We start from the raw sequence: 13587 nt of genomic DNA on the forward strand, positions 1-13587 counted from the left end.
CTCTTAAGTCTAGAGATCAAAGGTTCAAAATCAAGGTGTTAGCCAAACAATGTTCCCACTAAAGACTCCAGGAAAGAAACCTTCTATTCTTTTCTCTAGTTCCTGCTGTCTATTAGCCATTCTTGCCTTCTGTGTATTATAGAGTCATCACTCCAATCTCTGCCTTTATCTTCATGGGACCTATTCCCGTATGTGTGTGTCTGTGTGTATGTGTGTGTGTGGTGGTGGTGGGGTGCACATCGAAGGGTGCATGTGTGAGCGTCCCCATGTGCTGGTTGTGGTTTTGACAGCTTGGCACAAACAGGCATATCTAAAAATGGGGAACTACTATTTAGAAAATGCCTCCATATGATTAGCCTTTGGCAAACCTCTAGGGCACTTACTTAATCATCAGTTGATATGGGAGTGCCCAGCCAATAATAGGGAGTAACCAGCCAGAGGCGGGCACTAGATGATGTAATAAAGCAAGCCAAGCAGGCCATGAGAAACAAGTCAGTAAGCAGGGTTCCCCATGGCTACTGATTCAGTTCCTGCCTCCAGAATCCTGCCCTAAGTTCCTGCTCTGACTTCCCTCAGTGACAGACTATGACCTGAGAGTGCTGACTTCCTGTGCAAGTTACCTGTGGCCAAAGTGTTTTATCACAGCAATAAAAACCCTAACTAAGAAATCCCACTTGCCATATTAAGACTGGCCTCCAATATTAATAGCAAAGCCTCATCTTAATGCAATTAGGGAATTAAGGGCCCCGAATTATTTCCAAATAAGGTCAAATTCACAAGTACCACTGTTTAGGACTTCTACAAACCCTCTGAGGAGGCACAGTTCAGTCCATAGCTGATAGCAGCCCTCATAAATATTAGCAGCTACAAAAAGATGAAGATGGGTGGCCTGAGAGCTCAAGGGCATAAAAGGGAGACCAGAGCCATTGTGGTAGCTCTAGTTACTCCCACAGGAGACTGATGGGAAGATCTTGTTGCCAGGTATCCCGGGTTCTTCCTGGATCATCCCCAGCTCCTGTCCCCCACTAACCATTCCAATCAGGCAAATACCAAGCTTGGTATTAAAGTAAAGACTGCTTTCTTCTTTTCTTCATTTCTCAAGTCTAAAATGACTGCAAAGTGTTTGCCATGAGCAGCAGAAAGGCTACATCAATGGGGCTGCATTTGCAGGGAGCTAAACAGAGGAGGGAGAGAGTTTTTCATCCTGTAAGGGTTCAGAGAAGGACTTGCCGGGCCACTCTGTTTTACAAATGCAGTTAGGTGGGACGGGCCAAAGAGAGATTGATAAGTGGGCATCAGGCTACCTAGACCTGGAAAAGGGTTCCTGACCTCAGAAAAATGTAGAAGAAACATTCAGGGATGGCGGGGATGCAGGGATGGGGGGATGCAGGGGTGGAGGGGATGCAGGGATGGAGGGATGCAGGGATGGCGGGGATGCAGGGATAGGGAGGATGCAGGGATGGGGGGATGGAGGGATGGGGGTGACGGAGGGATGGGGGGATGGAGGGATGGAGGGGATGCAGGGATGGAGGGATGCAGGGATGGCGGGGATGCAGGGATGGGCGGGAAGGGGTTGTGCAGCTGAAGGCTTCCTGAGGAAATTATAATAACCAGCATAAGTCTTAATATATTCACAGAATAAATGGCTAAAAGTTAAGATCAACTCCCTGTGGGATCAGAATGAGTCAAGTTGACGTAAGGATGAAAAACAGATATAGAATTTTCTGTATTCACAGAAGTGTGATCTGAGAGTCAGCCCTACTCCATTCCTGACACCTAAATAATTCCCTGTGAGCATGTCAAGGCCCCTCACAGACCTTTCCACCACAGGCTCTAATCTTTTCAAGTCCCATGACACCTATGAGGCTGGAAGGGTGGCTCAGTCAGGAAAGCACTGGCCCTGTAAGCATGAGGCCCTGAGACAAAGCTCTAGAACTCCCATACAAAACCTCAAGTGTGCCAGCATGCATCCAGTGCTGGGGATGTGGGCAAAGCTTGCAGACCAGGTAAAAGAAAGACCCTGTTCAAAACAAAGCAAGGTAGAGAGCAATTGAGGAAGATACCCAAGGTTGATATGCAAATGCACACCAAGGCACATGTACACATACCATTACCAATGTACATCTACTGACCTGTGTACACACACACACACACACACACACATACACATACACACATACACACACACATACACACACATACACATACATATACACACATACACACATATACACACATACACACACATACACACATACACACAATACACACATAAACATACACATACACACATACACACACATACACACATACATACACACACATATACACACATACACACACACACACACACACACACACTACCTGTAGTACTTGCATTGTTTGTGCCCCTCACTGCAGGACGCTCTCCGAATGAACCTCACAACCACTGTGTGGAAGTGATGCCATGGCTTAGGATCTGTGGCAGATGCAGTTAGGTAAGACAGCATCTTTTCTCCGTAAGTTCGGTGTTGCTTCCTCTGATCCTCTGTGATAGAGCCATAGACAGGAGGCATAGCAAGTGGACCTGAACCCTGCAATGTTTGCCTAAGAGCTTCTCCATGGAAAAGACAGCAGAGGAGAGGTACTGGATTCTGGGAGCTGAGCTACAGGAAGCTCCCAAGCTTTATCAGACAGCAGTGCATTCTGGGAATTGAAAAACTTCCCTGGCCTGTCTGACTCATAACAGACCAACTTCTAGAAGTTTCCCTTTGTGAAGCACCATTGGGCATCAGTGGGCTTCAAGGAGGCACAAGATCTTAAGTATTTCTACTCTTACATTTCAAAATGGTTCAAGGACCAAAAACGAGTATATGGGCAGCTTACCTGAGCCTTGCCTAGGCAGACAGTTCATACACACACACACACACACACACACACACACACACACACACACACACCAGCACACAACTGGCCATCTCCAGGGAGCTCGCACATGGAGAGTGAGAAAACAGAAGCAGCCAGGTGCCAGCCTCGCTTGGCTCAGGCATAAGCTTGGAATAAGCTGATCTGTCATGTGTATTGTGGATTGGATCTGAAATATGCCTAGAAGGCTCACGTGTTGAAGGGTTAGTCCTGAATACATTATTCAGCAGTAGGAATCTGAAGACGTGATTGCATCACGAGGGCTCTATAACCAATGGATTCATTTATTGATAGACTAACAGTTGAATGGAATACCAGCAAATAGGAAAAATTGAGGAAGCAAAGCCAGACTAGGGAACAAGCATCACTGAAGACATGACTTTAAAGGGTCTCTCTCTCTCTCTCTCTCTCTCTCTCTCTCTCTCTCTCTCTCTCTCTCAAGAGACCCTCTGTTCACATCCTTGTGCCATGGTATTCACCTGGACAGTAGGTCTATCCAAAGCCATGGAACCACCTCCCCTAAGGATGAACCCCCCAAAACCACAAGCCCAACACTACAAGCTAATATTGGGTCTATAACAAGGCCTTTGAAAGCTAAAAAATCAGTTCTGCACTGAAGAAAGGTTCCTATGGGTGATTCCTGAGCTGAGACTTGAAAAGGGTCAAAGGTAGAGAAAGGTATTCCAGTGAGCAGGGGGAGCATGTTCAAAGGCCCTAAATCAGGACAGAATATGACATGTCTAATCATCAGAGCCAGCCAGGGTATCGGGAACACTGAGAGGTAAGAAGTAGTGCTTGAAAAAGATCCTAGATAGCCCGGCGAGGCCTAACAGTATGTGAATTACAGTCTACTTAAAGGCCAGGCCACTAAAGAGATTAAGCACCAAAGTGACATGATCCGGATTCGCCCAGGCCAAGTATAACACAGAGCTTGTCGAAGAGAAGGGATCAATAAATGGCGGCAGATGTCTGAATAAACAAACTCAAGCAAGATTCCGGAAGAGATGGAAACTACTAGACTACAGAACACGAGTAAAGATTTCAGCCACTGCCCACCAGAACAGTTTCTGCTCACCCAAATTTGCTTGCACGCCTCTCAGCCTAAGCAGCATGCAGAGCTGCTGAGGTCTACAGGAACCTCCTGACAGACTCATTTCAGTGATCACTATCGAGCGCCTCTATTAGGAATGCTCAGAAGATTGTATTAGCATGATCCAATATTTACAAAATGATACTCTGCTATCAAAAGAGGCTGAGAAAATAAAGATTAGAAGCAATCACCATGCCTTAGGGAGAGGGGATATGAGAAGAAGAGGAGACAGCAATCTTACAAAGTTGCTGCCCAGAGCCTTGCTTCTCTTATCTGTAAAATGGGAAGGAGGAGAGGAAGGGGATCAACATGTGAGGAGGAAGCAGAGTACCAAGGGCCTTCGTATTGCCATGCATGCCCTCCGTAATAACCTCACTGGTGCTGAAGATGAAGCTGTAGACAAGGCTACTGTGGTTCCCAACCATAGGGACGTCTCACCTGAGGATAAGGAACATCAGTCACAATGTGTGTGAGGGAGCAACATGCCAAATGTAGCGGGAATCTTTACCCAGAGCCTCCCCAGACTGAATGGGAAGAGTAGCAACAGTAAGCCAGACTGGAGTGAAGAGTTCCCTGGGACTGTTGTATGTGAGTTCCTGAGGTGAGGGACTCAGAATTTTCTGGCAATTTCTGGGAGCCAATGTGAAGCAAGCCCAGGAGAAGCAGAACTGGGGAGAGTAGACACTGAAGAGGGATAAGTCTTGAGGAAACAGAGGGACTGTTGGTCTTCTCAGAGCAGCGAATACCTCAAAAGTCTTCAAGACAGAGGCTGGAATGAAGAGGGGAAAGCGGGAATGGACAGTCCTATATTCCAATAGAGTCTTTTTGGCTTCTGAGTGGAGGTTAAACTCAAAAGCATGACTCAAAGAGTCAAAAAGAAAGGTCCTCAGGTACCCAAGAGAGGGCAAAGGTGGTCTGCCCCAGAAAATGAGAGTCTAGGCAAAGAAACTAGGCAAGGTGAAGACAGAGTTGGAGCTGGGGAAACATTAGAATGAAGAGACTACCGTATAGGAACAAAGGAGACAAGTCCAGCCACTGGCTTCTGAATCGTCCTGGAGAGTAAGTAGACACAGAAAGAGAATGGGGGGGATTAAGGTTTCAATTCGAGCTAGAAATGGTGGTGTTCACAGTCCCAGAGCTTAGGAGGAAGGAGGGAGATAATTATGTCAAGGATATCTCAAAAAGAAAGGAAATAAGGAAGGAAGGAAGGAAGGAAGGAAGGAAGGATGGAAGGAAGGAGGAAGGAAGGAAGGAAGGAAGGAAGGAAGGAAGGAAGGAGGAAGGAAGGAAGGGAGGAAGATTTTAGAGATGTTGGGACCACAAGATACTACATGATTTTGAGTGAGCTAAAGAGGAACACATGGGATATGTGTATGAATACATACACACACATATTTACACTATAGTCCATACAAATGTACACATATATGTTTTTATATTCATGCATATATAGACACATAAATGCATACACACATGGTTGCATCTAGACCTGTACACACGTGCATACACACACACACACACACACACACACACACACACACACACACACATATACACGCACCATGAGATCCAAATTTGTTCAATCTGACCAACAAAGCAGAGAACGTGTGGACATGGGTGACATACACTATTTATTAATCCCAGCACTCAGGAGGCAAGGTAGATCTCAATTCAATACCAGCCTGGTCTACACAGTGAATTCCAGGCCAGCCAAGGCTACACAGTGAGATTTTGCCAAAGGAAGGAAGGAAGGAAGGAAGGAAGGAAGGAAGGAAGGAAGGAAGGAAGGAAAAAGGAAGGAAGGAAGGAAGGAAGGAAGGAAGGAAGGAAGAAAGAAAGGAGGGAGGGAGGGAGGAGGAAGGAGGAGGAGAAGTCAACATTACTAAAAATCTACAATGGGGCAACAGATAAAGTTTTCCCATGTCATTGGAATATGAGTCAAATGGTGCTTCTGCTTAGGCCAAATAGGATCTCACCAAATCTGAAACACCCAATTTAATACCTCATGCTTGTTCCTTACCTTTCTTTTCCCTCCCTTTTTCCTTCTTTCTTTCTCTTCTTTCTTTCCTCCCTTCTTCCCTCCCTCCCTTTCTCTTTTTGCGGTAGCCTTGAACTCAAAACCCCTCTGAGAAACAGATATAACACAGTGTGTGCCCTTAATCAGAACCATAAAAATCCAGTCAGGTACCTTTTGCTTTGGAACCAAACTCAGAGAAGACATTTCCTCCCCAGATTCTTTTGAGTATACCCTTTGCCTCCACTCACTGATATCCTAGAAATCCTCTCCCCAGAGTTGGCCAAGAGGACATGTCTATTGGAGTCACTTGCAGAGTTATCAGTCTTCAGACAGAACCTGAAGCAATGTGCTTGGTGAAGCCGTCCATGAGGAGACTACAGGGTAGGCCCAAAGACCACTAATATCAAAGAACTATCAAAGAACAGCAGTGAGCCTCAGGAAGGGCTGAGGGGCTGATAAAATACAAGACAGTGTGAGTCCAGGGAATCACTGGCCAGGAAGCCTCCACAGACAGTGTCCTCTCATGTCCTACAGCCAACTGGCTTTTCAACTGTTCAAAGGAGAGGTCTTAACCATCACAGAGCCATTGAACATCTGGGTTTCCATCACCAGGCAGCCTTGTTGATATGCCTTGTTTTATTCCCCAGCTCTGACAGTGTTCTCCCGGAGTCTGTGCAAATCTCTCATGAGAGCATCTCCTAAAAGCCAGCAGGTACATTTCTCACAGGCTGGCCTCATGCAGGCATCCATCAAGTATGAACACTGGTTAAAGGAGCTTGGTATTTTGAATGTTGGGACACTCATCAAAGCGTTAGTAATAACGAACGACAGTGGAAATCCCCAAATATTTGCCTTCAACCCACGTTCATATGGCATAGAGGGAAGGAACAAACTCTCCTCTTTCTAAAATGTCATTAACCATCTGACCCCAGAGCAAAACTCAGTGATACCCTATGCATAGAGTCTAAAGGTCTCAGAGTAAAATGAAATCCCAAAGATCTCTGGATCCTAATAACCTAGGACTCTCACTCCAAACTAAGGAATTCACTTACCCTGGCTTAAACGCCTCTAAGGATCAGAAACTCTCTACCTATATATCAACCTACTGTCCTCTCAGACAGCTCAATCCATAAGAAGGTCCTTCCCCCATGAGCCACTGCAAAAGACAGCTACCTCTATCTCTGCCCCAAACATGATGGATCACATACCTGTGGGCACAGCTGGGTCCAGCATTGGCTTCTCCCACGTGTTAATCTGCTCCCAGGTAAACCCATTGGTTCCCAGAGCCACACTATACCCGCAGTTGCTGTAATGTTCGTCAAAAGAACAGCCACCTACAGATAAAAGAAAGACAAGTCAGTACGGCCCCATGCAAGAACCTTGGTTCATCACCCCTGCCCCATCAGCCCTTCATTTACAGTTTTGAATTTTAAACTCCGGAGAGGTGTTGGGGGGGGGGATCAAAAGCGGGCAAACTGGATTTTTATATTTGCTTTGGTGCTCTTAGGGAAGGCGCTGGCATCCGTAAGCCCCCCTATTTAAGAAAGTTAATAAGGCTAGTTACATTGATTTCAATCTTCCTTCCTGGGAAAGCAAACAGCACCGGCTTGTTCTAAGTAGGAAAAATGAATGCCAGGGCATGCCTCTGTAATGGCTTCCTGCAACAAGCAAAAGGTGCTGCTGGGATGCCGCAGAGAGAATGGGAGCTTCAGAGCCCAGCAGGACTCCATCACACCTCAGCTCTGCAGAGCTGTGAGCTTGGGTCGCCTAGTTCACCCCTGGAGGGGTCTCAGTTTCCCCACTTGTAATGTGGAAGAGAACATCCCCCCTTATGGTACGTCATTGGATGGACTGACCACGAAAAGCAAGCACAGAACACACTGTGGATGGCCCCCACCTTCTTCGCTTTACCAGTAGATTGAAAGCCCGAGCTTTATAGAGTTGGAAGAGCAAACTGGTGAGACATTAGACAGCCATCACTTGGAGAATGATAAAGTCAATTGTGCTGTTTCTAGATTCTCCCTTAAAGGTCAAGCCATCCATCACTCGACATTCTGTTGTGTCCCTTTGACTTGGGCAAGGAGAAACGTAGCTTATACTTGGCTGCTCAAGGTGACATTGAAAGACGTAGAGGATTAGAATGGGGGCTCCAACTAGGAGAGCTGTTGTGAGCAGAGAAGCAGGAGCCCACTATTCTGAAGAAAGGAGAGGAAGGTGTGCATCAACGGGGCTCTAGAGGAGATGAGGATTCTCTGCATATGGAAGGCAGGAGGAAGGAAATTCCAAAGGGAGCACAGGCTGATCCACAAAAGGAGCTGGCACCTGCTGGTCTGAGCCTATGCTGGCCTCGTGGCTGCCCACCTACACCCACTTACACCCCTGTGTTGTCTCCTTGGTGTTCAACACCCTGCTCTCCTCTAAACACCCGTCTGCCTCCATCACAAGTTACCCCACAGTCACTGCAGGCCAGGCTTCTGTCTCCTCTTCCAGCTCCTTCGTTGGAACGCAATCCCGAGGGAGTGTTATTAAGAGGAAGGATGTTGATGAGATGATTAGGGTATGAGGATTTGCCTCTCATGGAGGGGCTCTGTGTCCTGATAAGGGTCCCCAAGGCGCATGCGCCCCCCTCTGCCAAGTGAGGAATTGTGAAAGAGGGAAGGTCAAGAAAAGAGAGTAGCATACATATGGCAAGAGAGCAAAAGAGGGCCTTCATGAGGAAGGATGGCAGGAGAGGAACGGGGGAGGAGTATGCAGAAGGGGGAGGGGAGGAGCCAATGAGAACAAAGTATATCTGAGAAAGCCATAATCGAATCTATTATTTTATATGATAATTAAGCTAATAAATTATTCATAAAATAATAAAATGGAGGTATCTATGGAAAGCAAAGGGCCATCAGACCCTGTATCGGCTGCTGCCTCGACTGCAGACTTCCAAGCCTCCAAAACTGTGAAGGAGAAATGTTTCCGATTGTTCATAAATTACCCAGCCTCAGGTATTCCGTTATACCTGACTGAGCAGGTTATGACGGCGCCCCAGTGAATGCTGGGCCGAGCAATAGAGGACTGAACCCATTGGGCCTGAGGCATGCTTTGCATTAAATAGGAGAAGAATTATATGAACATCTGGAGAGGAACACAGGTAAAGAAATTCAAGAAGCTCAACAAAAACTGAAATCTGGACCGGAAGTCCCACACCCGCGGATCCCGGCCCGCAGCAGCTCTCTGCTCCCAGAACCCGTGGGAGAGATACCTTACTGCCTGGTCGGGTGGGCACTCCTGAGGCTGCAGAGCGGAAGAGACCACCAACACTGCCCACCCCTGCCCACATCCCTGACCCAAGAGGAAACTGTACAAGGCCTCTGGGTTCCTGTGGGGAGGGCCCAGGAGCAGCAGGAGCCCTGCCTGAGACACCGCCGGATCCTGAAGGAAACAGACCGGAGGAAAACACCCGGGTGAGGCCATCTGAACCCTGGTGCACGGAGGCTCCCTGAAGAGGCGGCGCCCCAGAACCCGTGGAGATCTTCCCGGTCGCTGAGGCTGCAGCCACAACACTGCCCACCCCTGCCCACATCCCTGACCCAAGAGGAACCCTGGCACCTGTGGGGAGGGGCCCAGGGAGAGGAGCCCTGAGGAGAGCGTCCTGAAGGAAACAGACGTGGGCAGAACCCCCCGAAGAGGCGAACTCCCGGAGAGCCTCGGGGCCACAGGTAAGACTAACTTATCTGCTGCAAGTGACTTGCCTGGTGGAATCGGGACAACAGAGGCAGAATCCTCTAGGACCAGGCACGCCCTGTGTTTACCGGAAGTCCCACACCCGCGGATCCCGCCCGCAGCAGCTCTCTGCTCCCAGAACCCGTGGGAGAGATACCTTACTGCCTGGTCGGGTGGGGACTCCTGAGGCTGCAGAGCGGAAGAGACCACCAACACTGCCCACCCCTGCCCACATCCCTGACCCAAGAGGAAACTGTACAAGGCCTCTGGGTTCCTGTGGGGGAGGGCCCAGGAGCAGCAGGAGCCCTGCCTGAGACACCGCCGGATCCTGAAGGAAACAGACCGGAGGAAAACACCGGAGGCCATCTGGAACCCTGGTGCACGGAGGCTCCCGGAAGAGGCGGCACAGATCTTCCAGGTCGCTGCCACCGCGGAGAGCCCGTGGGCAGAACCCCGCGAGCGAACCCGAGCCTCGGGGCCACAGGTAAGACTAACTTAAATGCTGCAAGTGACTTGCCTGGTGAACTCAAGGCACAGGTCCAAAGGAACAGCTGAAGACCTGTAGAAAGGAAAACCACACGCCTCAAAGCAGAACACTCTGTCCCCATAACTGACTGAAAGAGAGGAAAACAGGTCTACAGCACTCCTGACACACAGGCCTATAGGACAGTTTAGCCACTGTCAGAAATAGCAGAACAAAGTAACACTAGAGATAATTTGATGGCGAGAGGCAAGCGCAGGAACCCAAGCAACAGAAACCAAGACTACATGGCACCATCGGAGCCCAATTCTCCCATCAAAACAAACATGGAATATCCAAACACACCAGAAAAGCAAGATCTAGATTCAAAATCATATTTGATCATGATGCTGGAGAACTTCAAGAAAGACATGATGAACTCCCTTAGAGAACAAGTAGAAGCCTACAGAGAGGAATCGCAAAAATGCATGAAAGAATTCCAGGAAAACATAAATAAACAAGTAGAAGCCCATACAGAGGAGACACAAAAATCCCTGAAAGAATTAAAGGAAAACACAATCAAACAGTGGAAGGAATTAAAAATGGAAATAGAAGCAATCAAGAAAGAACACATGGAAACAACCCTGGATATAGAAAACCAAAAGAAGAGACAAGGAGCTGTAGATACAAGCTTTACCAACAGAATACAAGAGATGGAAGAGAGAATCTCAGGAGCAGAAGATTCCATAGAAATCATTGACTCAACTGTCAAAGATAATGTAAAGCGGAAAAAGCTACTGGTCCAAAACATACAGGAAATCCAGGACTCAATGAGAAGATCAAACCTAAGGATAATAGGTATAGAAGAGAGTGAAGACTCCCAGCTCAAAGGACCAGTACATATCTTCAACAAAATCATAGAAGAAAACTTCCCTAACCTAAAAAAAGAGATACCCATAGGCATACAAGAAGCCTACAGAACTCCAAATAGATTGGACCAGAAAAGAAACACCTCCCGTCACATAATAGTCAAAACACCAAACGCACAAAATAAGGAAAGAATATTAAAAGCAGTAAGGAAAAAAGGTCAAGTAACATATAAAGGCAGACCTATCAGAATCACACCAGACTTTTCGCCAGAAACTATGAAGGCCAGAAGATCCTGGACTGATGTCATACAGACCCTAAGAGAACACAAATGCCAGCCCAGGCTACTGTATCCTGCAAAACTCTCAATTAACATAGATGGAGAAACCAAGATATTCCATGACAAAACCAAATTTACACAATATCTTTCTACAAATCCAGCACTACAAAGGATAATAAATGGTAAAGCCCAACATAAGGAGGCAAGCTATACCCAAGAAGAGGCAAGAAACTAATCGTTTTGGCAACAAAACAAAGAGAAGAAAAGCACACAAACATAACACATCCACGTATGAATATAACAGGAAGCAATAATCACTATTCCTTAATCTCTCTCAACATCAATGGCCTCAACTCCCCAATAAAAAGACATAGATTAACAAACTGGATACGCAACGAGGACCCTGCATTCTGCTGCCTACAGGAAACACACCTCAGAGACAAAGACAGACACTACCTCAGAGTGAAAGGCTGGGAAACAACTTTCCAAGCAAATGGTCAGAAGAAGCAAGCTGGAGTAGCCATTCTAATATCAAATAAAGTCAATTTTCAACTAAAAGTCATCAAAAAAGATAAGGAAGGACACTTTATATTTATCAAAGGAAAAATCCACCAAGATGAACTCTCAATCCTAAATATCTATGCCCCAAATACAAGGGCACCTACATACGTAAAAGAAACCTTACTAAAGCTCAAAACACACATTGCACCTCACACAATAATAGTAGGAGACTTCAACACCCCACTCTCATCAATGGACAGATCATGGAAACAGAAATTAAACAGAGACGTAGACAGACTAAGAGAAGTCATGAGCCAAATGGACTTAACGGATATTTATAGAACGTTCTACCCTAATACAAAAGGATATACCTTCTTCTCAGCTCCTCATGGTACTTTCTCCAAAATTGACCATATAATTGGTCAAAAAACGGGCCTCAACAGGTACAGAAAGATAGAAATAATCCCATGCGTGCTATCGGACCACCACGGCCTAAAGCTGGTCTTCAATAACAATAAGGGAAGAAAGCCCACATATACGGAAATTGAACAATGCTCTACTCAATGATAACCTGGTCAAGGAAGAAATAAAGAAAGAAATTAAAAACTTTTTAGAATTTAATGAAATTGAAGGTACAACATACCCAAACTTATGGGACACGATGAAAGCTGTGCTAAGAGGAAAACTCATAGCGCTTGAGTGCCTGCAGAAAGAAACAGGAAAGAGCATATGTCAGCAGCTTGACAGCACACCTAAAAGCTCTAGAACAAAAAGAAGCAAATACACCCAGGAGGAGTAGAAGGCAGGAAATAATCAAACTCAGAGCTGAAATCAACCAAGTAGAAACAAAAAGGACCATAGAAAGAATCAACAGAACCAAAAGTTGGTTCTTTGAGAAAATCAACAAGATAGATAAACCCTTAGCCAGACTAACGAGAGGACACAGAGAGTGTGTCCAAATTAACAAAATCAGAAATGAAAAGGAGACATAACTACAGATTCAGAGGAAATTCAAAAATATCATCAGATCTTACTATAAAAGCCTATACTCAACAAAACTTGAAAATCTGCAGGAAATGGACAATTTCCTAGACAGATACCAGGTACCGAAGTTAAATCAGGAACAGATAAACCAGTTAAACAACCCCATAACTCCTAAGGAAATAGAAGCAGTCATTAAAGGACTCCCAACCAAAAGAGCCCAGGTCCAGACGGGTTTAGTGCAGAATTCTATCAGACCTTCATAGAAGACCTCATACCAATATTATCCAAACTATTCCACAAAATTGAAACAGATGGAGCACTACCAACTCCTTCTATGAAGCCACAATTACTCTTATACCTAAACCACAAAAGACCCAACAAAGAAAGAGAACTTCAGACCAATTTCCCTTATGAACATCGACGCAAAAACACTCAACAAAATTCTGGCAAACCGAATCCAAGAGCACATCAAAACAATCATCCACCATGATCAAGTAGGCTTCATCCCAGGCATGCAGGGATGGTTTAATATACGGAAAACCATCAACGTGATCCATTATATAAACAAACTGAAAGAACAAAACCACATGATCATTTCATTAGATGCTGAGAAAGCATTTGACAAAATTCAACACCCCTTCATGATAAAAGTCCTGGAAAGAATAGGAATCCAAGGCCCATACCTAAACATAGTAAAAGCCATATACAGCAAACCAGTGGCTAACATTAAACTAAATGGAGAGAAACTTGAAGCAATCCCACTAAAATCAGGG

The 13587-nt window shown here is 46.0% G+C and overlaps 1 protein-coding gene across 1 annotated transcript in view; it reads right to left on the reverse strand.

The window, feature by feature from the left end:
* The window catches only part of Ptprt (protein tyrosine phosphatase receptor type T), a 1079747-nt gene that overhangs the window by 774663 nt on the left and 291497 nt on the right, over positions 1-13587 (reverse strand). Inside the window, exon 2 of the mRNA XM_032904674.1 lies at positions 7220-7345. Within this exon, the coding sequence (XP_032760565.1) occupies positions 7220-7345 (126 nt within the window). The remainder of the gene's footprint in view (positions 1-7219; positions 7346-13587) is intronic.

The sequence above is a fragment of the Rattus rattus genome, chromosome 5 (assembly GCF_011064425.1).
Source record: "Rattus rattus isolate New Zealand chromosome 5, Rrattus_CSIRO_v1, whole genome shotgun sequence".
In the NCBI taxonomy this organism is placed as follows: Eukaryota; Metazoa; Chordata; class Mammalia; order Rodentia; family Muridae; genus Rattus; species Rattus rattus.